The sequence below is a fragment of the Cucumis melo genome, chromosome 1, assembly GCF_025177605.1.
Source record: "Cucumis melo cultivar AY chromosome 1, USDA_Cmelo_AY_1.0, whole genome shotgun sequence".
Taxonomy (NCBI): Eukaryota; Viridiplantae; Streptophyta; class Magnoliopsida; order Cucurbitales; family Cucurbitaceae; genus Cucumis; species Cucumis melo.
Window position 1 is genome coordinate 33992647 of NC_066857.1, and position 25897 is coordinate 34018543.

Genomic DNA, 25897 nt, shown 5'->3' on the forward strand with positions numbered 1-25897 from the left:
TCTTCCTTGCTTAACCCAAGCTATATATTTATGCACTAATTTAGGTATTAGAGTATATTCAGTTGAACACCACCTACCAATGCTAGTACTTTAATCAGTCAATTCTAACTTCGATAATATATCTCAACCAAATTAGTGAAAAAGAGTCGTAAATGAAAAATTATGTACCAAGATATTCTATTTGTTTTTTTTTTTTTTTTTTTAAGTTTAAATATCTCAAAGATAATACCTAAAACGTTTTCTCCTCGTACAAAGATTCCTCATTTACTTTTTATTGTCGTAAACTCTAATACAATAAACTAAAACAAGTACAAATACACTAGCTTTAGAAATCTACTTTTTATTGAAACCAAAACCAATAATTCAACATTTCATTTTCACCGACAAACCTTTGTAAACAATTGAAGTAATTTTTGTTGGTACTATAAATAGTAACATCAAGTCTTCAAGTGCATCATATCAACCAAGACATGTTCTTAAAAGCGACACTAAAAGATTTAAAACCAAAAGCATTTATGAAATCCGAACTTAATCAAATCCTAAATATTTTTCACTTAAAAAAAAAAAAATTGGAAGAAAAATTGACATAAATGGGATATTTTCGTTTTCAAACTGGCAAGCCAGCATGCACCACGTTGTTGACGTGTCCTTCCACGTCGGAAAAAAAAATATTACCATAGTAAAAAGAGAATAAAATGAAAGTCGTTGACTCTCCCTTAGTCGGAGGAAGCGCGTGAAGCTGAAGCCGGATTAGAAATCGGCAATAACCCCGACACGTCATCGAAATGCTAGTATCAAATATTGTCCGTTGGATCTTCCTTCACCAACTCTATTTGAACGGCCACGATCTTCCAGGTCCAACGGTTCGGAAGAATCTTTTCGAAATTCCATGGCTAGTCCCTACACTCCTCCCTATTGGCTCCCTAGGGCATCCCGACCGGTTATTCCGGTTGCCGGGAAGGTGGCTGGACGCTATAAATACCCGCTTTGTTCATCTCGTAGTCCTTGTACCGTTGAGCTTCGCCTTCTAATAGAGCTCTGGTTCGGTTGGCGTATTAGCTCGAATTCTTTCTCTCTTCCAGATCTACGCTGCCGATTTCATCAGGTTTGCGAGCTCTGTTCCACCATTTTTCTTTTACTGAAGCTTTGAGCATGCTTGTGATTCTTCATTTCCTCATTTCTTTGATGGTTTATGAAAGAATTTAGGGGAATTTTCTCTTTTTGTATTCTAGTGGTACTGGTAGATTTGTTTGAAGTTTGTTTCTCTTCTTCTGAGAAGTGAATTCTTCCAGATCTGACAGTTGCTTTTGATTTTTTCTTTGGGAATTAGTGAATGATACTTCGATACTGTTTTTTGCTCTCTGAGATTCTGGATCTCGGGCCTTGGGGTTTTCTATTGTCTTTTGGTAGCTATGTTTCGTTTGTCAGCTTGTATTTGTCATTGTTGAATGGTTCGATCCGGTTTGTAAATAAAATAAATTTTGTAGGCGCACTTGTTTTCCACGGTTTTCGTGTTACGGTTTCATGATTCCCTAGATCTCTGGTTAGAACTAAGTTTTTTGTCGGTAATTGGATTTGGTAAGGGACTGTTACTGTGGTTGAATTGTAGATCCAGTCATCTTCTACATGATTGTAGGATTCCTTAGGGCAGATCTTGTGTTTTATAATTTTAATTTTGTTGTTTCCCTGATTTTGAACCTGTTTGGTTGTTCAGATTCGTCGAGTCATTTCCATTCATTAAAAGTTTCTATAATTTTATTTGAATCTTCTGAATCTGTGCTTGTATTACCCAGATTTCTATAAACCTATCTTGATTTCAAGTGTGCTATGTGGTAACTGTTGATATTTTCAAGCTTAAGCAATACTGATGTGACTAAAACTTAACTAATGAACTGAATGTTTTTTGTACACGAACTAATATGGTGTTTTGTTATGTTTCAGAGATGGAGACCTTTCTATTTACCTCTGAATCCGTAAATGAGGGTCACCCCGACAAGCTCTGTGACCAGATCTCCGATGCGGTGCTTGACGCCTGCCTAGCTCAGGACCCCGACAGCAAGGTCGCCTGTGAGACCTGCAGCAAGACTAACATGGTCATGGTCTTTGGAGAGATCACCACCAAGGCCAATGTGGACTATGAAAAGATTGTTCGTGACACATGCCGAAACATTGGATTCGTTTCTGACGATGTCGGTCTTGATGCTGACAACTGCAAGGTCCTGGTTAACATTGAGCAGCAGAGCCCAGATATTGCTCAGGGTGTTCACGGCCACTTCACAAAGCGCCCTGAGGAGATTGGCGCTGGTGACCAAGGGCACATGTTTGGCTATGCCACTGATGAAACCCCTGAATTGATGCCTCTTAGCCATGTCCTCGCCACCAAATTGGGTGCTCGCCTCACTGAAGTTAGAAAGAATGGCACCTGCCCCTGGTTGAGACCTGATGGCAAGACCCAAGTCACTGTTGAATACTACAACGACAATGGCGCCATGGTACCCGTCCGTGTCCACACAGTTCTGATCTCCACCCAACACGACGAAACCGTCACCAATGACGAAATCGCCACAGACCTCAAAGAGCATGTCATCAAGCCAGTCATCCCCGAGAAGTACCTCGACGAGAAGACCATCTTCCACCTTAACCCTTCAGGCCGTTTCGTCATTGGTGGCCCCCATGGTGATGCAGGTCTTACCGGACGCAAGATCATCATCGACACCTACGGTGGTTGGGGAGCTCACGGTGGTGGTGCTTTCTCCGGAAAGGATCCCACCAAGGTCGACAGGAGTGGTGCCTACATTGTGAGACAGGCTGCTAAGAGCATTGTCGCCAGTGGGCTTGCACGTAGGTGCATTGTCCAAGTCTCTTACGCCATCGGTGTGCCAGAGCCACTATCCGTTTTCGTCGATACATACAAAACCGGGAAGATCCCCGACAAGGAAATCCTGCAAATCGTGAAGGAGAACTTCGACTTCAGGCCGGGAATGATCACCATCAACCTTGATCTAAAGAGGGGTGGCAATGGCAGATTCTTGAAGACTGCTGCATATGGACACTTTGGAAGGGACGACCCAGATTTCACCTGGGAAACTGTGAAGCCACTCAAGTGGGAGAAGCCTCAATCTTAAATCGGATAGGATTCGGTTGGTGGTCTCTAATTCCTTACAATTCAATATCTGGGATTGTTGTTACTTCCTCATGAATGATTTTCGTGTTATCTTTTTCTTTTTTTTTTCTGCTGCTTTATGTTCTCCAAAAGCAAATTATATTTGTTCTATTTCCTTTTCCTAGTTTAAATTTTCTTGTAATATTTTTAAAATTCTAAATACTATCAATGGAATGAAAAAGCATTTTGTTAAGTAACCCTACTTGCTTAACTGACCTAATCATAAACCTAACAACCATCAAATTAAAACATTTTATACAATTAAAGTTGAGATAATTATATAAATATTACATTGGCTTCTACCATAAATTAAAGCGTCATTACTTGCTTACATGTTTTGACGTTTTTTGTTTGTCTAATGTCAAACCTGTGCATTTTCTTCAATAAATTACATGTCAATTGAGGTCAGCATATAATTGGTGATGTCCATCTTTAATTATCAATTTAGAGACAATAATAAGATTGGGAATTTAAATAAACCTCAATTGGAAACTCAATGTGACCAAAAACCATTTTCTTAAATAAAATAATCTAGAAAAGAATTAGTTATTAGTTATTAAAAATATTATATTGTGGCTCTCAAAACCCTCTTTTCTCAAATCAAACTTTAGCTAATGATATAGTCAAAGCTTAGTCAATTGGACTTGCTTTCATTTTGAACATAGGTTTTTGGTTTTTGTAGGGACCAAAAATGAGAAAAAGAAAATCTGATTTTGGAAATTACTAGTAACTTTAATTATTAAAAAAAAAAAAAAAAAAGATTTCCACATAAGAAAATTCTCCTAAACCTAAGTTTTGAAGAATATGTGAATATGTGTATGATTTAAAATATAAATTTTAGTTTTAAATTTTAAAAATAGATCTAAAATGTCTTTAAAGTATTTATTTGAATGATTTAAAATAACTATATGTTTTCAAAAAATAATTGTCCAAAGAATTGATAATTTCTAAAAATTATCTTTTTATTTAAAATGATATATATAGTTATTTAAAATACTATTTAAATATCTTTCAAACATATATAAAAAAATTTGGAGACTTAGAATAACATATTTTAAAAACTTAAAAGCAAGCACATTTATTCTAAAAAAACATGGCGATAATTATCAAAACTTAACTAAACTCATCCCTCCTATATTGAAGACTAAAAACATAATTTTCTCGAGTCTTAAATTCATGGGTTAACGGGAGAAAAATCTTGCAAATATCTTGAGTGTCCATCGATTGATACTTATTAAGTTGATACGTCCATTTTCTTTGCGAGAATGGGCCATGACGAAGACTTGCCTTGTTCTTGTTAATGTAGAAATTAGGGAGGCAATGGAAGAAGAAAGAATAATCTTTGTAAACTAAATAGATATCTTAGGTCTTTTCGTTCATTCATTTGATCTATATTCTTCATGTAGCATTCAAACCAAATGACTCTATGAAATTATATAAATACTTCCAAATATTACGAGTAATGTAGGAGACGTTCTCAAATTTTCCCTTTAGGAATTCTTAGAATTACTGATGCTTAGCTTTCATTTTGCTTCACCATCAAATAAAACATAAATAACCCATCGTCTTCGATCTTTTTGAAACAAGGAAAGCTTCTGGTTATGTCGGTGCTTGAAACAATATAATTTAGTTTATTCCATATTACTATATCCCTAGAGTCAATAATTCTATATGAGGAACTACTAAACTCAATCACTTGTTATCGTTACTTTTCAGTTTTCTATTGAGGTCTATCCTGTGGATTGGTGATACTCAAATTGGGTCAGCAATCGATTTCTAGATTTTGTCGTAAAACTATTTAGTTGGAAGTGTGAGAAAACTGTGAATAAATGGGATTGCTTAAGTAAAACTTTACTTGATTTGATTCTTGGAATGAATTGATTAGCATTTAACTGTATGGAGAGTACAATTTGTAATATGTGTGATTGAATTATTTCTTTCTAATGTATGTGATTTTTTGGTTCTTAAAAACTTGAGAAATTTGAATATAGATAGAAAATTTTCAAGTGGCAAACTTGGGTCGGCTTTAATAAGATCTAAATATGGGCTGGCTCGCTGGACCATGTTGGGCCAAAGGGCCCATATCACTAAAACCATTTTAATCCAAAATTGCACAAAATTGACTGTCCTTAGACTTACTTTACAGTAATTAAAAGTAAAACTATAGAAATTTGACTTTTACATTTACCTGGTCACGTCAAAATTTAAACCACCATTTTCGAAAATTGCATTTGCTTTGTTCTATAACCCTTTTCCCTTTTTAAACCTTAAACCTTGCATTAGTTATAGATACAACTCAATTCACCTAAAAATCATGTTCTAAGCTTAATATATGAATATAATTTAACAATAAACTATATATCATAATCTAATCGATTTAATTTTATTACATTCAATTGTAACTTTATTTAGTAAAGTCAAAGATATCAATATAAAAATTTAGAAATGACAAAATACATTATTATAAACGGTTTTGTCGTTATCATTTAATTTGACCTACATTTTTAAAACCAATATAATTATTGATTACCATCCATAATATTTCATCAACTCTCAATTTAGAATATTCCTTTATTATTATTATTATGTTTTCAGCTTTAACAGCAATTTTGACATTAATCAAAACTATTAAAAAACGACATGAAGTAATAAGATATTAATTCCATGTGAGACGACTTGTCGTTTTTCCAATTTCTTGGTCAACTACAGCTCTCCTATCAATACCATTCCGCCACCTCATCCATCAACTTGCACTTTCCAAAGCCATCCTCAGCCGTCGATCTTTACGACTTCGATGGTCAAAATACCGATCAAAGATCAACGGCTGCGATTTTAAATTGGAGTGGAGGCTCAAATTCTTTTATCTACGAATCGTTGCCCCCAAAGTTCTCTTCATTTGCAGTTACTGCTTGGAATAAATGGATGAATATGAAACGTAATTACTCTGTCTCAATGCGTATTACAAACGGAAGATGAAGTAGGAAGCTAAAGTCGTCGGAAAAAGTTGATCGGAAGTAGGAGGACGACTGGCGAAGTTGAACGAAGTCAAGTCAAAGATAGCTCGACGACTTCGTTCTACCAAGTAGTCGGCTGCTTTGAGGTTTTCGCTTTGGTGTATTTATTATTATATTATAGCCTCCGTTCTGAACGCGAGCGACCTGTCGTTACTCTGATTGAAGCATTGTGGACTTGTTTCTGTGGAATTTCATATCTGATCAACGGTATGAATCGGTTTCTTGTCATTTTTACTAGCTACCTATTGAATCGCTGATGTTTTCTTCTCTTTAAATGTTAAAGAACATGCATGATGTTGTTGTGCTTTGCTTTACTAGGTCCGCAAAATTAGGCTCAATTTGCTATCAGTGAGGATTTCGGAGTTTTAGCTTGTGAATTGTGATCGACGAGGTGATTTATCGCCTTCTTTTTCGTTAGTTATGTTAATCTTCTTGATAACGATTTTTTTTTTCTGAGAACTGCATGTACGTGAGGCTTTTTGTCGGAACGTTTTCTTTTTTATTGGTTTGTTTTACTCTTTCTTTTGATGTAGCTAGATATATTTTTCGAAATCCAACCCAATGTCAATCAGTGTTCTTGCGAGCCCTTGTTAATATTTGTTTAATTTCCGGTTCTCTAGTGTTTGTTTGAATTCTTCGTGTGAAGTTGAACACATTTCTGGTTAATACTTCCTGTTTGTAAGGCTGTTGATCATCTGTTCTAAACGACGACATTTTTTCGTTTTCTGTAATGTCATCTAAGCAATATTGTAAGACGAAGACCATAAAGTAATTAGTTGTTCTAACGACTATTTTTGCACTTGAAGATGGACAAAGATTTCCAATGATTTTTATTGACTTACTATTTTTGGCATCAGTTGGCGCATCTGTCAATAAAGAAAACAATGGGATGCTTTGGTTGCTGCGAAGAAGATGCTATCCAGAAGGCTGCTGATAATAGCAACACGTACCAAGTAAAAACTTCAGCAGGTAATCGTAGCAAGGCACTAAATTTCAACCGTACTGAGAGTGATATATTCTCATACCATAATTCATAAACGCATTGAATGGAATCAACAGGAGCTGCTGGTCTGAACACGGATTTATGTTACGTATGAAATGTTATCACTTTGATTTTTAGATGCTCCTTTAGCGTATTAGGGAGGATATCAGGCCTTATCTCTATGCCATTTAATGCGACTGTGATATGTGTTTGATTCTTTTTGAACTTTCTCGTTGTGTGTGTTCTGTACTTCTGTATAAAATTGAGAACAGTCTAATGTCTCTGTTCTTGTCTCTTTCAAGTGGAATAGGATTTCACAAAATAGTAAAAAAAGTAAACCTTTATCATGTAGGAACTGATGAAAGCTATCACAAACGGCAAACGGCACCTAAAAGTCCTCCAATAATGAAAATCCTGCCCATTGAAGTCCCTGCCATATCATTTGAGGAACTAAAGGAGGTTACCAAAAATTTTGATGCCGACTGTTTGATTGGAGAGGGTTCCTACGGTAGAGTATACTATGGGGTATTTAAAAGTGGGCAGACTGTGGGAATCAAAAAGTTGGATGCTAGCAAACAATCAGATGATGAATTCTTGTCCCAGGTTCTTTTGACTACACTAATTCAAGTTGTAGTGTGTTATTTAAAATTAGTCATCACTATATATATTGACTAATTGTTCAAACTAATAGGTCTCCATGGTTTCAAGACTAAAGCACGAAAATTTTCTGAACTTGATTGGGTACTGTGTTGGTGGCAATTCTCGAATTCTTGCATATGAGTATGCTTCAAACGGATCTCTTCATGACATTTTACACGGTACATGTGATCAACATTTGAGCGTTGAGTTGTTGAATGCATGATCTTTGTTTGTTATTTTCTTTCATTATTCCTCAAAACGAAGGCAAGGTGGGTTGCTTGCCTATGCAATCTGATTGAGAAATTCAAGTTTGCATACCCTCTGCAGTTGTATTTGATTAATGCTTTGAAGGCTGATTGATATTATCATGACATGTGTCCAATGCAGGGAGGAAAGGAGTCAAAGGATCTCAGCCCGGCCCTGTTCTTTCCTGGGCACAAAGAGTAAAAATTGCTGTAGGTGCTGCAAAGGGGTTGGAGTATTTGCACGAAAAGGTCGATCCTCATATCGTCCATCGTGACATAAAATCCAGCAACGTACTAATATTTGATGATGATTTGGCAAAAATTGCTGACTTTGATTTGTCAAACCAAGCCCCTGATATGGCTGCACGGCTTCACTCCACCCGTGTTCTTGGAACCTTTGGCTATCATGCTCCGGAGTAAGTTGATTCTGATGTTATTTCACATACTTCAGTGTGAATTTCACTTTTCTGCATTTAATCCCACGCTTGAAACTGGCATATTGAAATTAAAGGTGCTTACTGCTTAGATGTTCTCCCATATCTAACTATTTTAGCCCATTCAAGCACTAGGTTAATGGGCTCCCCGTAAACGAATACACACAAAAGGTACAGCTAACAACTAGGAAACAGAGACTAGGGCCTAGTGGTTGGGTCAACTTACTGATCATGGCCCACTTGGCCTGGCCACTGTAAAAACCACCCTGCTTCTTTGATGCACCAAAGAATTCACATATGGTACCTTTATAAAGATTGTGAATTAACCGAGAAGAAAAAGTTCTCTTAACTAGCTCTAGCCGCTAATTGCAGTTTTTTTCTTTTACATCAAGACAGCCAACTCCCAAGCTATAATATTTAATAACTGCCGGCTCAACTAATGAGGAGAATTAGGATAATCATTATATTTTAGGTAACATTTAGTTTAGTTGTTAATTTGGATTAATTAGTGATTAATTAGTTGTTTTTCTTATTTGCTTGTCTATAATTAGCTAATTTAGGCTTGTAATAGAGAGCTTTTGAATATCATTTGAATTATTACTTTGTTCTTGGGGAGTGTTCTCTCATCTTGGTAACGAATTTGGCTTAATACCTTTTCTGTTGTATCATATCTTAGATATGAAATAACACAACTCAACAGACTTCATTAGCAACTAATAGAAGATCCTTGAGAAAAATAAAACTGCAGATGATTTTGAACACATGAATATCATTATTGATATAATCGAAAGTTGCAGGTTGCTTCCCTATAATTAATTTTCCAAGTTTGAATGTAAGACATCACTACATAATCATAATATAGCATTATCAATAAGCTAAATGTTGTGGGTGGCTTCCCATTTTGAAAATTACAGATACGCAATGACTGGACAATTGAATGCCAAGAGTGATGTGTACAGCTTTGGTGTTGTCCTGCTTGAACTTTTGACAGGAAGAAAGCCAGTTGATCATACATTACCTCGAGGACAGCAAAGCCTCGTGACATGGGTATGTTTTTTACTTTTGTATGCTTATACTCTTCTAATCTTCCTCCCTTTATCTACCTAATTTCTGAGCAGCTTGAGACTTTGAAATTTTTTGAAACGTTATCAGGCCACGCCCAAACTTTGCGAAGATAAAGTTAAGCAGTGTGTTGATGCAAAACTAGGAAATGAGTACCCTCCTAAGTCAGTTGCTAAGGTACCACATACACATACTGTTATTTTCTTGCTTATGTTTGGTAATCTTATCTCTCCTTTTTCTATCTCTCTCCTTACTTGTCTGTGTGAGATTCCCTTTCTTTTTCCTTTTACTTTTTTTTTTCTAGTTTTAGATAAAAATTGTATTAAACCAACATTTCTCTATCTAAGGGGAAGGGGAACAGAGCCCGAAGAGGACATGTTCAATTACCTAGAGCCACAGAGTTCAAATCTTTACCAACAATTTGAAAGAAGGAAAAAAAAAAAAAAAAACTTGACCAACTATTTGAAAATTGGAAAGAGAAATAAGAAAAACTGGTAGCTACAAAACCGATAAGAATTATGAAATACGAAAGGACCCCACATCACTGAGGTTGCCATTGATTCCCCATTTTCATCACAATGTGGGTGATGGATTTTAAAAGAAAATACTTGAAAAGTTTTCTTTTCTTTTTTTTTTTTAAAAAAACCATTTTTTAGCACATAAGATTAGTCCATAGATTTCACACCCATTCCATTTGGTAATTGGTAACCATTTTCTTCCATTTTTATTTTTGGAAAACTTAGTCCTATTTTTCCTCAAATTTTATTATGTTTTTTTTTTTTTTGCTAAATTTTGTCATGATTTTCATCTCTCTCGGGTACAAAAAGTTGAATTTTTAGCTCAATTTTAAAAAAGAAAAATTAGCTTTTAGAAACTATTTCTTTCGAGTATTTCAAACCCAGCCTAATTTAAAGAAAACAAAATCCAACTAGCCACCATTGAGATTTGAATTTTAATTCAATTTGGTATTGAGATTTCTATTTACAGTTTTATTTTCATTTTTTTAGAGTCATCACTGTTAAAACAAATTTATATTTCTCCATTCATAATTATTTTAAGCTTATATGTCAAAGAACGGATGATTATTAGGGTTAAAAGTGTAAAACTTGAAATTTAAAAATTAAACTAAAACTCAAATCTTAACGATAAAACTGTAACACACTTTGAAACTCTAAAAAATTAAAGTGGAAAAGATTCAAAATCTAATACCTAAATGTGTAATCTAACATTTTGAAACTCAAGAGCCATCAAAGAAACCATACCAAAAATCTAAAAAGATAGAATTGTCAAAAATAGAACATTTACAAAATATTCATGGAAGAATTAATAAATTTTATCATTTAGTATTTTTATTATGTAGAATGGAAATAGTTTATCAATTTTTATATTTTTCAAAAAACCTCACAGAAGTGTATACTTTTTTTTTTCTAAAATTAAAAGTCACATTCAATAGCTACAAGGAGACACATTATGTCGGCTTCAAAAAATAATTTTTTCTAAAAATGTATATGGGTTTCAATTTACAAACAAACACAGACAATTATGAAGCTACATTATTATTATTATTATTATTTTTGAAAACTAGGCCAGATCTTTTATAGAAAAATGTAATAAGTAATTCGTAAAACGAATGTGGAAGGAAGAAGCAGTTTGATTTTGGTTAGTGGATCGTGTTTTACAGTTTGCAGCAGTGGCTGCATTATGCGTTCAATACGAAGCAGATTTCAGACCAAACATGAGTATTGTAGTCAAAGCTCTTCAACCTCTCTTAAATGCCCGTCCTGGCCCTTGAGGTGAAACCACCAACTCTTTAAAATCTCTCTTTATCTCTTTTACTTTTCCTGTGGATTCTTGTTTGTTACTACTTCTTGGGTCCACGTGCTGACACGTGACGTGAGGGTTCCAAATTATTACCCGGGGGTATTCAATTTTTAGTTGGTGGTGGGTGATCATCAATTTGTTTACAAAAACAGTGAGATACCATAATCATGATTTTTTTATGTCATATATGAACGACGTGTCGTCGTTTCTTCTTCTTCTTCTTCTTCTTCTTCTTCTTCTTCTTCTTTTTCTCTCTCTCTCTCTCTCTCTCTTGGTTGGCCTCTCGTTTATGTGCTTCTTTTGCCTCTTCACCCACGTGCATGATGGCCCATTCTCTCCCACACAAAATAAAGAAAAAAAGGGTAAAGTAAAGTTATTAGCTTTTTTCCTATTCTATTTCTTTTTTTTTTCTTTAGCTTCACGGGCTGAACTTTTTCCATCTGACACACTGCACGTCCCTTCTTTTTTTTTTTTCTTTTTTTTCTCTCTTTTCGGTTTGGACCCTTCAAAATAAAGTTATAAATTAAAATTACATGTTTTCCCCTCAATTCTCTACTATCACGCTTGTATTTAGTAACTTCTTGAATATTTTAGTTTTACGGGTAAATTGTAAAACCTCACCTTCATATCACTGTAATTATATTTTTTAAGTTTCAAAATTAAAAATTGAGATTCAAATTTGCCTTAATTTTAAGATTTAATTCTCAAACTTACACTACTCTATTGATTATATAAGTTTGAATAATTCATTTGTAAGTCCAATTCTAAAACTTGTAAAAGTTTAGGGACTTAATTATTGTTATTGAAAGTTTAAGAGTTTAGTTACAACTAAATAGGGTGGCTTTTGTAATTTGTTCCTTAGGTGGCTTTTGTAATTTGTTCCTTAGTTTTTGTTGTGCTCATAAAATTAAGGTTAATAAATTTTAAAGAGGAGGAAAATTAATTTTGACAAATTTTTTGTTTTGATCAAATTGTTGCTATTTAACTTTTAAACTTATAAATTTGTTTCAAATTTAACAAATAAAAAAAAAACCGTGTGTTTAACAAATTGAAAACATGTAAGATAATTATCGAAACACTCGTTACTCTCCTTTTGCTTTTTAGTTTTTGAAATTTGTTTTGTTTCCTTATGTCTTTGATAATAACATGTTTTTTTTTTTTTTTACTTTTTCTTTTTTTAATTTATGTTTGTTTTTTTCCATCATTATTCCTTTCCAATTTTCTTTAAAAAAAAAAATAAAGTTACCATTCACAATCAATTTTTAAAAACAAACAAAAAGAAAAAATTTTTGAAAAAGAAAAATGTAATTTCTTAAAAATTTATTTTTGTTACCTAAACTTGGCTAAGAATCACGTTTCTTTAATAAGGATAAAAATCACGGTAGAAATAAACACGTCTTTGAAAAAAATGAAATAAACACTTTTTCGTTATAGCTCGCCAAGTTGTGTAGTTTTGGGTATATTTAGTCGCCAAGTTGTGTAGTTTTGGGTATAATTATATGTTTACATTTTTGGATAGACTTTAATTTAGCCAAAAAGTAATTGGAAGTTATGAATAGTTGAATACTAAATGATCCATAATGAACCATCTTGATGTTAGGTTCTATAGTGGTAAAAAGTGCTTTATAAGTACTTCACTGTCAATGACTTGGACTATACTTATTTAGGAATATGCCCTTAGCATGTCAAATACAATTTTTAATATATGGTCCCAAGTAGTTGCACTTAAAATTACAATGTTTTGAAATAATTGAAAAGTAATTTTCTAAAAAGTCATGTATATGTACTTCATACTTGTTTGTAAATCATTTTTAAAATTTTAATTTTAGAATTTCTCTAATAGATAGTGTACCAAAATAAAATGCCTTTTGGAGCGATGAAGCAGTTAGACATGAAGCACTTTCTTTTTTTCTTTTTTTTTTTTTGAAGATTTTCTTATTGAAATAATTATTATTGAAGTGTGTCTACTAAAACAACCTCAACCACATTGTGGGCCAAAAAGTACTTTTTTCTAACAAATTTATGCGGTTTTTTTTTTTTAAAAAAAGTTATCAAATTGTTGTGTGTTCATAAAAGCAACACTTTTTGAGTGAAAAGTACTTTTAGGATTAACAATGATCACAAATACAGTCTAAATCCAAGATTTTATAAGAATCTTTTTATTTAAATATTGTAGTGATAAAATTTAATTAGAAAAATATGATGGGTTCAAAAGTATTTGATAAAATAGTGTAGTTGTCGGGAGGTCAAAGGTTCGACTCAAGATCATATAAGAAAAAAGATAAAAAAGAAAAAAAGAAAAAAAAGGTTGAGAGTTTCGACCGTTAAAAAGTGAAAAAAAAAAAGGTTTGTTGAGTCTTCAAGTGCCATTTATTTAAATCATTTTCTCTCTAAATACACAAATATAAAAGAAAATCCATATATGAATGTGTATACTAATAACACGATCCATTTAACTTAGCTAGGTTTGTAATGCAATGTAATCCAAAATTCATGTTTAAATTGAGTGTTTTGGTCTTGTTTTGTAAGACTAAACTCTCTCTGTTTCGGTAATTTTCATTCCAACTCTCATTTCTACCGTTTTCATACTTCAAGATCCCAATCAACATCACTCCGATTTTCAGTAATCCAATTACTGTTCACCTCTTCAAACATACTCAAAATAGCATATAATTATTAATTAATTTTTTTTATCTACACAAATATATGTTGATAACGATATTTTACCAATATATTTGTGAAATTACAATATAGATATCAATATCGACATCGATATTTTAATATTTGCTCCAAACATGCTCTCTTTCTCAACATAGGACGAGAGGAGAGAAATTAAAATTCAAAATCTTTAACCTTGAAGTTGATAACACATTTTTCGTTCATTTTGGTAATAGAATACAAATTTAAAATATTCCAACCTTACTTACTTAAGTATTTGTCGTCATTAGTTCGGTTAATTTTCATTGTTCGAGTTTGTTTAGCTTAAACATATGTCCCGTGAAAAAGTTTAAAGTTTAAATTTTCAAATAAGCGTGCACAAATATATACAAAAGTACTTTCTAAACAACAAATCAAGTATTATTTCTTCTAAAAGTAGTTAAGTTTTAAAATCATATTATTGATTATGTAGGCTTAGTTGCAGCCTCCATTATTCTAATATAAAGTTCTGTTCATATGGTAACACTTTGAAAAATGAGAGAGCCCACCAGAAAATTTGTAAAATGAGAAAGAGATTCAATATTATATGGAAAGTAGGTTTGATTTACTCCGATGACAATCAATTCATTTGGTAGTTATAACTAATTAACATTCATTATAAAAAAAAAAAAAATTAATTACATGTTCTCAAATTCTTGTTCGAAGAACGATTTCGATTTCGTTACTACCAAAGTAAACTTAGTTTGAGTCCTCACTCACTTCGTTATTACTGTGCTTAAAAGATAATTATTGATTTTAAATAATGATAAATTAGCTACTTAGCTAATCTAAGTAAACAATTAAGAATCTCATTTATTTCGATAATCGCTTTTAAAATTGCAATAATTTAACCACTCGACAAATACGTAACTATATTTAATATTAGTCTTTCTACTTTTAATTTTGCAACAATTTAGTGCATGTAAAAAAATATATATATATCAAAATGATAACATAATAATTTTGTCTTTGTAGCTTATGCATACGTTTACCTAAACATTTATCGATCTACATTCATTTTAAATAACATATTTATTATTGCTAATTCAACTTAAAATGCTTTTAAGTAAAATGATCGTAATAAATTTAAGGGTAAGTTGCATAAACGACATTTACTTAAAAATAATAGAATATATAATACACAAAAAATTTCATATATGACGTTAAATTGGTAAAAGACTAAAAACTTCATGCCTAACACAAAAACCGATAACTTATATTAGTTGTTATCGCTGATAACTGCTATCAATAAATGTCACTAATAGTTGGTATAAGCGATAATTTTTAACTTGAGAAATGTGTTATCAACAGCTATCAATATAATGATGTTGCTTTTAGTGATAACTTTTAATTTGAGTAACGTGTTATCAATTGTTATCACTTAGTTTGTCAATACTAAGAACTGCTATTAGTGATAACTTGCAATCTTAGAAATGTGTTGTCAATTATTATTAATGATGGTTGCTATCAGTGATGAAAATACATGCACCGAAGGGTAAATCTGAAATAATTCTAGAAAAAAATATTACTAATCAATGTTTGTTATATTTGCAAATATTTTAAAGACTTGTGCTGTATATTTTGATTATTTTCCCGACGATACTATTTGCTATAATTTTTCAATTTAATATAACATTTAAACCTCATAATCTAATGTTTTATAAAGAATAGTGTATATTCTATCTGATTGAATAATATTCAAAATGGACCAATATTTAACTTTACAAATTAAAAACTCTAAAAACAAAACTAAATTAATGAACTAACCATAGAATTGAACTCTACGATTAGGACTTTTGGTATAAGACAATTACATATTAGTCTAATGGGTTTGTTTCAATTAATATATTTTTATTTTGGTAAGATCTTTTTGTAGGAAAATAATTTCAAATTAAAAAATTGTTAAAAATATTTAAGAAGTTAATTTTTGTTATATTTTAAATGATTCTTTTCAAAAATATAACAAAGCGGCAAAATATTTACGATGCATAGAATAATTTCAAAATCAAAAAAAGCCCACAAGCCCACCATAGAAAATACCAAAAATGTGTAATATATTTTGTATACGATCGTTTAGATTGGCTAAACGATTTTTTTAAAATTTCTTTTCGTGCACCATCGTTTAAATTTTGCTACTCCAATCTAAACAACTTTTTTAGGATTCTTTGTACAAGATTGTTTAGCTTTGGCTATTTTTTTACATGATCGTTTAGATTTGGCTACCGAAATTGTCATTTTTTTTAGTATTTTATATTTAGTACACGATTTTGAACAACCAAATAAAAAAGTTTGAAAAAAATAGATTTTTTATATTTGATACACAATGAACCAAATAACACTTTGAAAAAAAAACGATGAAACAAACGAAGATAGAAGAAAGAAAGAAAAAAAGAAGAAGAAGAAGACGATGGAAGAGACGAAGAGGAGAAAAAGGACGAAAGAGCAAATTTAAAATATTTAAAAAATAGCTAACTTTATGGACTTTGTTATACCGATCGTAAATATTTTACCAGCTTATTATATTTACGAAAGTTTCCCTATTTAAAAACATTTTTTTCTTATATTTATTAGGCCTTTTTTTTTCTTTTGGCCCCATATTCATTTTTTGTTTTTGTATTTTTAAAGAATTTCATATTGGTTAGTTTATTTCTAAGAATACAATTATTTTTAACTTTGTGAGATGAAAAGTTTTAAACTTGTGAAAATAACATTAATATATATTTTTTGAGTTTTGATCTAAAATTTGCTACTATAATATACAATATTCCACAAAAGTGGAAAACACAAACAACTTAATATAACTATCTAATTTATATGTTTAAAAGAAGAAGAAAAAAACCCTCTAATTTCTATGAGAACTTTTATTTCTTTTAATTGACCACTTTGCTACAAAATCATATAAGCTTTTTTTATAAATAAAAAAGAAAAAAAAAGATTTAAATCTAACAAATATAGATTTAAAAAATTGACAAACTGAGGTTAAATAAAAATGCAAAAGAAATAAAGAAAAAAAAAAACAAAATATGAATTTAATTTTCTTAAATGTACTACACATAATATCTTCTCTATATTGATAGGTAACATCATAGTGAGTTGTATGTGTATCCCCTACACCTTTTCATAATTCTTTCCCTCTCATTTTCTTTCTATATTTGTTTTTCTTTTCCTCCCATTGTATTTAATATATTATTTTGTCACCCGATGTTTATTCAATTCTCATTCATAATAATTGATATTTGTACGAACTTGATAAGTATACTCAAAGGTGGCTCATTGCATCTTCTATCATATTCTTTATTTGGATATTGGATAAATAAATGTGTAAAAAAAACTGAAAATTAAATAGTTTTATAATTTAATAATAATAATAAAGAAAAAATAGAGAGTAACAAATGGACATTTTAAGAAGAGTTTAGTTAACAATTTTTTTTCTCATGGGAACTCATTTCTTATCCTTTCTCTCTTCCTCTACCCACCTTTCATCTTCATCTTCTACTTTCCACAAATATGTCTGAAATTTTTCAAAAATAAACTACAAGAACTACCCTTTTCAATCAAAATGGGAAAATAAAATCAGTGAACCCAATAATATTATCCCAATTTTCTTACACACAAATATAAAATGAAGCTTCTTCCTCCCTCCGCTTGATTCTTCATCTTCCACCCCCACCCTTCCCCTCGCTCTCATCATCAGATCGGTATGACTTCATAATAAACTCCGGGAAAATGAAATTCGCTATCAAATACGCAATCAGAAGTACGCCGCTGCACAAATTACCCAAATATATATATATATATATTTAAGAAATTTTAAGAGATTAGTTGTCTCATATATTAGTTCTTCTCAGTAATTTGTGCATCGGTTATCCAAATTTAAACAAAGGAGAAATTTGGCTAACCTTGTCTGGAGTAGGACAGAAATGTCGCCGGATTGTGCCGGAGGAATAGTGCTGTTTCCAAGAATTAGAGAATTAGTTGGAAGAATTGAATTGGTCTTTATTGAATTGAAACGGTAGGTCGTTTGAGGAGAAAGATGAATTTGGTGGAAGATGTGGAGATTATGTTGTGGTTGTGGTGGATTTGGTGATGGTAGAAGACGGAATTCAATGGAGGAGAAAATAGAATTCATAGTGGAAGTAGATTTTTTAGGGGCGGAGAGATGGAGAAGTGTTTGTTACGCCATTTTTAAGGAATTTCTCAACCTCGACGAAGATGACGAAGATGAAGAGGAAAGGTGAGGAAGGAATGTGAGTGAACGATAGAGAATCTTTTATCTTTATTTTTATCTTTTTTAACTTTTAAAATGCTCAATTATAATTCAAATAACAAAACTTAAAACTTTTAAATTAAGACTCTAAGTTTGTTTGTATTTTTAGCTTTTTCTTTTTTTTTTTAATTGTAAATATAACAAAATTTATTAGTGATAGACTTCTATCGTTCATGAACTTTTATGGTTTGTTTATCAACATGGTCTATCAACATATATTTCTATCATTGATAAATTTTGACAAGATTCTCTTATATTTACATTTTCTTTACAACGTTGTTATATATTTAATTGTTTTGAACCTAATTTCTATCTTTTTTACTTACCTAACCCAATTAAACTTGGGTCGAACATGGATATATTATTTTGCTTGATGGAATATTTGTGCAGTTCAACAAAAAGTGAGATTTAGATAATTTAAGTGTCTTTTAACTCTTAGTCAATAATGTCGAACAAAATTAATTGAACTACTTTTAAGTGAAGTTATTTGGTTGCATAGATCCTAAGATTTTAAAATATAGATGATGTGACAAATAATGTACAAAACTAAAATGAATACAAAAATGTGTTATGATTAAACTACGTTACACACACATTTACCATAGAGCTTTAGCCCTACAAACTTTATAGTGTGACATATTATATTAATTTATATAAAATGGATTTAAACAGAAAAGTTGTAAAAAATATTTATAAAATATAACAAAATTTCAAATATTATCAATAATTTTTTTATATTAATTATAATATTATATGACTCATAGAAAAAAATTAAAATTTTAGTTTTTATAGTTTAAAGTAAGTTAAACTTTAGACTTTCTAGCTTATTATAAGAATTTAAAGTATAATAAAACTTTCATAGAGACTGTTATATGGATTGTTTAAGAGAAAATAACAACTAAGTTGAGTATATATAACATTAACTTTTAAAGTTTTAATTTTATCCAAATCATAGGGATAAAACTTAAACTTTATCCTAATTTAACCTATAATACATTACCTAATATATATTTAATTAAAAAATAAAATGAGTTTATAACTTAAAAAGGCTATTTTTTTTAATGTTTTTATTTTTATTTAATATAATTATGTATTTTTAATTTTAAAACTCAAATTTTAGATACAAAGAATAAATAAAAGTATTATTTTCAAATTTTGGAAAATTTAAATTAAAAACTGAAAACAGTTTAAAGAAACAGAATTCAAATGATCTCAAACGTATATTCACTAAAATCAGTAAATATGAAAATAAAAAACATAAGCTCAATTAGGCTAATACTTTCAAATTAATTGCTATTTTGCAAAGTTCCCTGTGTTACAACATGAGAAAAAAAATCAAATTTTTTAAAAAGAAAGAAAAAACTCCCACCAACCACCTTCTAAAATACAAAATTTTAAAATTCGTTGTTAAAAAAAAGTACTATAGAGAATTTGATAGATTTTTCTATATTTTATAAATAGTTTATGAAATTACTATTCGTTTAAATTTAGAATTTAATTTTATTATCAAGCATACCTTCGTTGATAAATTAATATATTAAAACAACGAGGATAGAGTGATTTGAATCCTCCACCACCAACTATATTTAAAAGAGAAAAAAAATGGAAATTAAGATTCAAATTTGACAAGAGGTGAGGTAAATGTGTGTGTATATATATATATATATATATATATATATATATATATATATATGCAAAATAAATAAAATAAGAAATTAATTTAATTTAATTTGAATTGATTGTTTTATTTATAGTTAGCTATGTGTATACCAAGTTTGATAGGTAACATCATGGTGAGTTGTAACTTTGTATCCCTATCCATGCAATACCCTCTCTTACCCTTTCATAATTCCCTCCCTCTCATTTCCTTTCTATATTTGTTTTTCTCTCTCTCTCTCTCTCTCTCCCCACTTTCAAATTTATTTTATTTTTTTAAAAAAGTTGTATAGTTCCCATCTAAATTTAATTCAATACCCATTATGGCTATGTGTATAATTTAAATATATATATATATATATACTCCTGGTAATATGTCAATATATATACTGGTATAATTTGCATAAACACAGTAAACATGTCTATGGTGTCTCCCTTATATCTGTTCTTAATTCGGATATTTAGTTGTTGTTTTAAGCTGTTGGAGAAGCTTTCTTCTGGAAAACCATGAGGTCTGTTATCATCGATACCTTCTTTCTTGAATTCGTATTCTATCAATTGGTTGTTCGATTGTCGGTGAGGTTCCTTCCTCTTTTTAATAAATAACATATTACTTCGTTTTTGAAGCTATATAATTCAAACAAATGAAAACATTAAAATTGGTTTTAAAAACTGATAAGGATATTTAACTTTGGTATATATAATTTATTTAGTTTAAAGATATAAATTTGTTTTTTGAATATGGATATGATGTGACAAAGGAAAGAAATGTATGATTAAGATACAAAGGCACAGACGCATGGACAGAGGTGTAGTCCAACTAACTTTCTAAATACGACATTTTTATTAATTGATATCTACTTCAACCACAACACAATAAACATATCCTATCAAACTTACCTTTTATACTTCGATTACTATCATTATTCTCCCATTATTTCAATCTTTCTATATAAATTTGCTTCACCCTAAAACTAATTACTTTTCATATAGTAAAATGCGGTTCTCATTCAAAACTTGTAACCGTGAGGGTATTTTTTAACTTTTTGTTCTAAGCTTTTAAGGACGATTCTTGAAAATTTACGGACATTTTTCTTTATCCAAACTAAAAGTTTAAAAGCATTTTTTTCTTTTTATAATCTAACTTAAAATATGTAGGATTAGAATGTACTGTACATACATGTACTTGAGAGCTCTAAGTTTAGGGATGAGCATTGATCGGTCGGAGGTTTATATACAAAACCAACACCGCAACCGACTATAGTTAACTTAGTAAATGTTCAAATCACCGTTAGTCAATTTAAGTAGGTTTAAACTTTATGAACTTTTAAAAAATATTATCTATTTAATTTTTTTTTTCAAATTGATACCGCAAATCCATCCTTATCTCATATGGACCATTTTTTGTTTGATCAATTTTGATAGTTGTATTCGACTTTTTGATATATCATACTCACCAATTTAGTCCAAGTAACTTTCTAAAAATAAGACATTTTTATTTAATTAAATTCTACCACCAGAACCGAATCAAAATGTTACATAAAAAATCCAATAAAAATTACATTTTATAGCTTAATAATATTATTTTGCATAAATTCAAACTTTCGACCCTAATAAGTTCACCTATATATTTTTAAATCTTTAGGTCCCTAAAGTTATTTGCTTAGATAAATCAAGTTATAAAAAACATAACAAACCAATCTTATATAAAAAAAAATTAAATTCATTTTTTTATTTAATATGGTAGTTCACTCTATTTTATTTTACATTCGTCTCGTTCATCAAAGAAAATACGAGTTTAACATCGTTTAAAAGATTAAAATAAAACAACAATTTTAGACGAAAATTAAAAGATTCAAAAATTTAAGAAATAAAATTAATTTTTTTTAGAAGAATTTTTCTTATATTATAATTATAATTATATATATAGAGAGAGAGAGAGAGAAAGATGAAGTAAAGTAATAATAGAAATAAGTTAAGTTAATTATGGTAAAATTGAAAATAGGGGATTATGATTTGTTGTTATTAAAATAATATGGAGAGAAGATATTAATGAAGAACAGGTGGAGTCATAATTTCAATAGGGGGGGCTGGAAGAGAGAGAATAGTGAAGAGCGCGCCAATAATAAAACGTCCGACATTATAATCATTCTCACTTCCCCTTTCACTCCTCCGCCGTCGCCATCCACATCACCCTCGCCCTCGCCCTCGCCCTCGCCCTCGCCCTATCTGACCTTCAGGTAGTCTTCTACCTCTATCCATCAAACTCTTCACCCTCTATATTCCCAACAGTTTCTGCTTCTACTTCACCGTAATTTCTTTCTGTTCTTGCATTTGTTCTTACTTCTTCTTCTTCTTTTTTTTTTTTTTCCCAAAAGCTCCTCGCATTCTCTCTCTCTTCGTCAAAAAGTATGGTTATAATTTCTAAGAGTCATCATTTCGATCTTGCAACTTCTGTTATCCTTTTTCTGTAAATGAACGGCGGAATTTCTTTCAAAGAAATTATGCATTTAACACTTTTTTATTTTTCACTGAAAAAGGAATGAGAAACTTATATATCGAGGATGAGTACTTGAATTCCTTTACTGTTGAAGCATCGATGTACCTTTGTTGGATTTTCTCCACCACTTTTTTTTGTTTCTTTCCTTTTGAAGTTGAAGAATTTAATTGAGGATAAGAATCCTTTATCCGCTTGTTTGTTTCAATCGGTGTATAATTTTGCTTTTCACTGGTTATTACTTTAATTTTCAAGTTTATGCTTCCCTTTCCACGCCCTTACGATTTTCTACTTCTTACTTTCTTTGCTCCACCTTCAATCATCGCCGGTAACCTCTCACTTCTTCATTTTTCAGAATGCTGAGAAAAATGTGTTTATTTCGATGCAACATTTTCTTCCTTCGTTGTCATGTTGGCAATTCAGTGATCTCTGTGCTGCTTTTTCTGCTGTTCCTCTGTTTCGTTATTACTGAGAAACTGAGTGAGGAATTTTGTTGAGTGCTTGATTTATCATTTATTTTCTGTTAGGGCAAAAAATATTAGGATGTTGGATTGTCTCTTCTCTTGGAATAATCGCTGCATAAATAGATTTTTGTATCAGATGAATTAACACGATATGCGGTTTGAATTGAATTATAATGCTGAAATACTTTTTTAACTTTCCTTTTGTCTCTGATTCTTTCATTGTCATTTAATACACCATTTTTTTTTAAAAAAGTTTCTCGGTAGTGGTGCAAAATCTTTTTGTGGAGGACATTCTTTGATGAAAACTTCACTCTTGATTAAAATATTTGCGATATTTTAACGTACTTGTGATCTTTTGCAACTATCTTGACCAATTGTCCTCATGGTTACTTGCAGTGAAGGCGTAATCTCTTAGAACAATGTCAGATTTAAACGTTCCTTTGCGTCCAAAGAGGAAGAAGGTTTGGGTGGATTACTTTGTGCAATTCAGATGGATTTTAGTTATTTTTGTTGTTCTTCCTATATCATTCAGCCTATACTTCTTCACATATCTTGGGGACGTCAGATCTGCCTGGAAGTCCTATAAGAAACGCCAAAAGGAACATGATGAAAATGTGCAGAAAGTTGTAAAGCGCCTTAAACAAAGGAACCCAGCAAAGGATGGACTTATTTGCACAGCTCGTAAGCCTTGGATTGCTGTTGGAATGCGAAATGTTGACTACAAACGAGCGCGTCACTTTGAGGTCGATTTATCTGCTTTCCGGAATATTTTGGATATCGACAAAGACAGAATGATCGCCAAAGTTGAACCCCTTGTGAACATGGGGCAAATAAGTAGAGCCACTGTTCCACTCAATCTTGCTCTTGCTGTAGTTCCTGAACTTGATGATCTTACTGTTGGTGGACTCATCAACGGGTATGGAATTGAAGGAAGCTCCCATCTCTATGGCTTGTTCTCGGACACTGTTGTGGCTTACGAGATTGTTCTAGCAGATGGCCGAGTTGTTAGAGCTACTAAAGATAATGAATACTCAGATCTTTTCTATGCAATCCCATGGTCACAAGGGACAATTGGTCTTCTTGTTGCTGCTGAGATTAAGCTCATACACGTTAAAGAGTATATGAAAGTTACATATAAACCTTTTAGAGGGACATTAAGAGAGATTGGACAAGCTTATATGGATTCTCTTGCACCTAGAGATGGAGATCAAGATAACCCAGAAAAGGTTCCTGACTTTGTTGAGACTATGATTTATACCCCTTCTGAAGCTGTGGTCATGTCAGGTAGATATGCTTCCAAAGAAGAGGCCAAGAAAAAGGGAAATGTGATAAATCAGATTGGATGGTGGTTCAAACCATGGTTCTACCAGCATGCATCTACAGCACTAAAGAAAGGGGAGTTTGTGGAGTATATTCCTACAAGGGATTATTATCATAGGCACACAAGGTCTTTGTATTGGGAGGGAAAGCTTATCCTTCCCTTTGCAGATCAATGGTGGTTCAGATTTTTATTGGGATGGATGATGCCTCCCAAAGTTTCACTGCTCAAAGCTACTCAAGGTGAAGCTATCAGAAATTATTATCATGAAATGCATATTATTCAAGACATGCTTATTCCTCTTTACAAGGTTCCCGATGCTTTGGAGTGGGCTCATCGTGAGTTTGAGGTACTCCTTTTCCCCATACAACTTTTCTTCCATAAATTACGAGCTTGTTTTTGATGTTTTTAGGTTTGTGTCTAGTAGAACTTTAAATTTCAATTTATCTGGCATGATCCTAAAATATCAACTTTAAAACCCACAAATCTATTAGATAGAAAATTGTAAATTTAATCTTATAAGGCATAAAAGTATAAGTGAACAAAATTCAATTTTATATGTAATAGATTTGTTAATTTAAGAACTTAGACTTATTGTATACTAAATTTGAAGTCTTGTTAGAGAACATGGCCTTATTAAACACAATCCCCAAACTTTTGAGTTGGCTTTAGGCAAGCGGCGGTCTTTTCAGAGGTGAATAAAATTGAAGTATGCAGCTTATTTGGTTAACAATAACAATTTGTTTATGTGATCTTGCACAGGTTTACCCTGTTTGGCTCTGCCCACACAGAATCTTCAAGCTTCCAGTCAAAACCATGATATTTCCGGAACCAGGATTCGAGTTACAAAGTCGACAAGGCGACACGAAATATGCTCAAATGTACACAGATGTTGGACTCTACTATGCACCAGGCCCTGTCCTGAGGGGCGAAGCTTTCGACGGTGCCGAAGCTGTTCGTAGAATGGAGAAATGGCTTCTAGAAAACCATGGATTCCAAGCTCTATACGCGGTTTCGGAATTGAATGAGAAAGATTTCTGGAAGATGTATGATGCTGGGCTGTATGAACAATGCCGTAAGAAATATGGAGCTGTAGGAACTTTTATGACAGTGTACTACAAGACCAAGAAAGGTCGAAAAACTGAGAAGGAAGTGAGGGAAGCGGAACAAGCTCATCTCGAAACTACTTATGCTGAAATGGAACAACCCAATTAAATCAAGTTCTTGCTTCAAATATTTGGTGGGTTTTCTTACTTAATTCTCTTCTTCTTCTTCTTCTTCTTCTTCTTTTGTACTCCTTTTTTTTTTCTTTTTTCAAGCAATTGATGCTTTTGTAGTTTCATATCTGAGATCTTAGTTGCCTGTTTAACCCGCCTTGACTCTCCGAGTGGTTAATTTGAGAATAATGTTGTTGTAGTTTGAACGGTTGAATTTGATGGATTTATCATTGGAGTTTCTCTTTGATGCTTTGTTTTATGCATAGATGAGGTAATCTTGATGAATATTTTAGAAAATGAATTATGGATAACACAAAAATGCGTTAAGATGACTTCAAAATGATGCTCTTAAATGAGTTTTTAGTTACCATTATTGCTATTAAATTCACTTAAATGTTAATGTACCTAAAACCTTACAATG

At 31.5% G+C, this 25897-nt stretch overlaps 3 protein-coding genes and 1 long non-coding RNA gene across 9 annotated transcripts; 3 read left to right on the top strand and 1 right to left on the bottom strand.

The window, feature by feature from the left end:
- The first annotated feature begins 881 nt into the window (after positions 1-881).
- On the top strand, positions 882-3360 carry LOC103499979 (S-adenosylmethionine synthase 2-like). The gene is made up of 2 exons (XM_008463162.3): positions 882-1105; positions 1942-3360. The coding sequence occupies exon 2, from the start codon at positions 1944-1946 to the stop codon at positions 3123-3125; it is 1182 nt and encodes a 393-aa protein (XP_008461384.1). The 5' UTR covers positions 882-1105; positions 1942-1943; the 3' UTR covers positions 3126-3360.
- A 2692-nt stretch (positions 3361-6052) lies between these two features.
- LOC103499978 (probable receptor-like protein kinase At2g47060) lies at positions 6053-11574 on the top strand. Of its 2 annotated transcripts, XM_008463160.3 has the most exons (9): positions 6053-6384; positions 6496-6568; positions 7035-7146; positions 7512-7762; positions 7851-7977; positions 8186-8459; positions 9392-9524; positions 9630-9716; positions 11221-11574. In XM_008463160.3, exons 3-9 carry the CDS (start codon positions 7062-7064, stop codon positions 11329-11331), a joined length of 1068 nt encoding a protein of 355 aa, XP_008461382.1. In that variant the 5' UTR covers positions 6053-6384; positions 6496-6568; positions 7035-7061; the 3' UTR covers positions 11332-11574. The 2 variants fall into 2 exon arrangements, with proteins under 2 accessions (XP_008461382.1, XP_050943860.1); XM_051087903.1 differs by lacking the exon at positions 6496-6568.
- Positions 11575-17452: 5878 nt separating this feature from the next.
- Positions 17453-18360, bottom strand: LOC103499977 (uncharacterized). Its single transcript, XR_539955.3, has 2 exons — positions 17957-18360; positions 17453-17822 (listed from the first exon to the last, which is right to left on the bottom strand). It is a non-coding gene; the product is annotated as an uncharacterized LOC103499977 (long non-coding RNA).
- Positions 18361-22032: 3672 nt separating this feature from the next.
- On the top strand, positions 22033-25723 carry LOC103499976 (delta(24)-sterol reductase). Of its 5 annotated transcripts, none has more exons than XM_008463157.3 (3): positions 22033-22220; positions 23338-24608; positions 25022-25723. In XM_008463157.3, the coding sequence occupies exons 2-3, from the start codon at positions 23361-23363 to the stop codon at positions 25472-25474; spliced, it is 1701 nt and encodes a 566-aa protein (XP_008461379.1). In that variant the 5' UTR covers positions 22033-22220; positions 23338-23360; the 3' UTR covers positions 25475-25723. The 5 variants fall into 5 exon arrangements, with proteins under 5 accessions (XP_008461379.1, XP_008461381.1, XP_050943873.1 ...); XM_008463159.3 differs by having other exon boundaries at positions 22082-22291; XM_051087916.1 differs by lacking the exon at positions 22033-22220 and adding an exon at positions 22259-22957.
- The last annotated feature ends 174 nt before the right edge of the window (positions 25724-25897 follow it).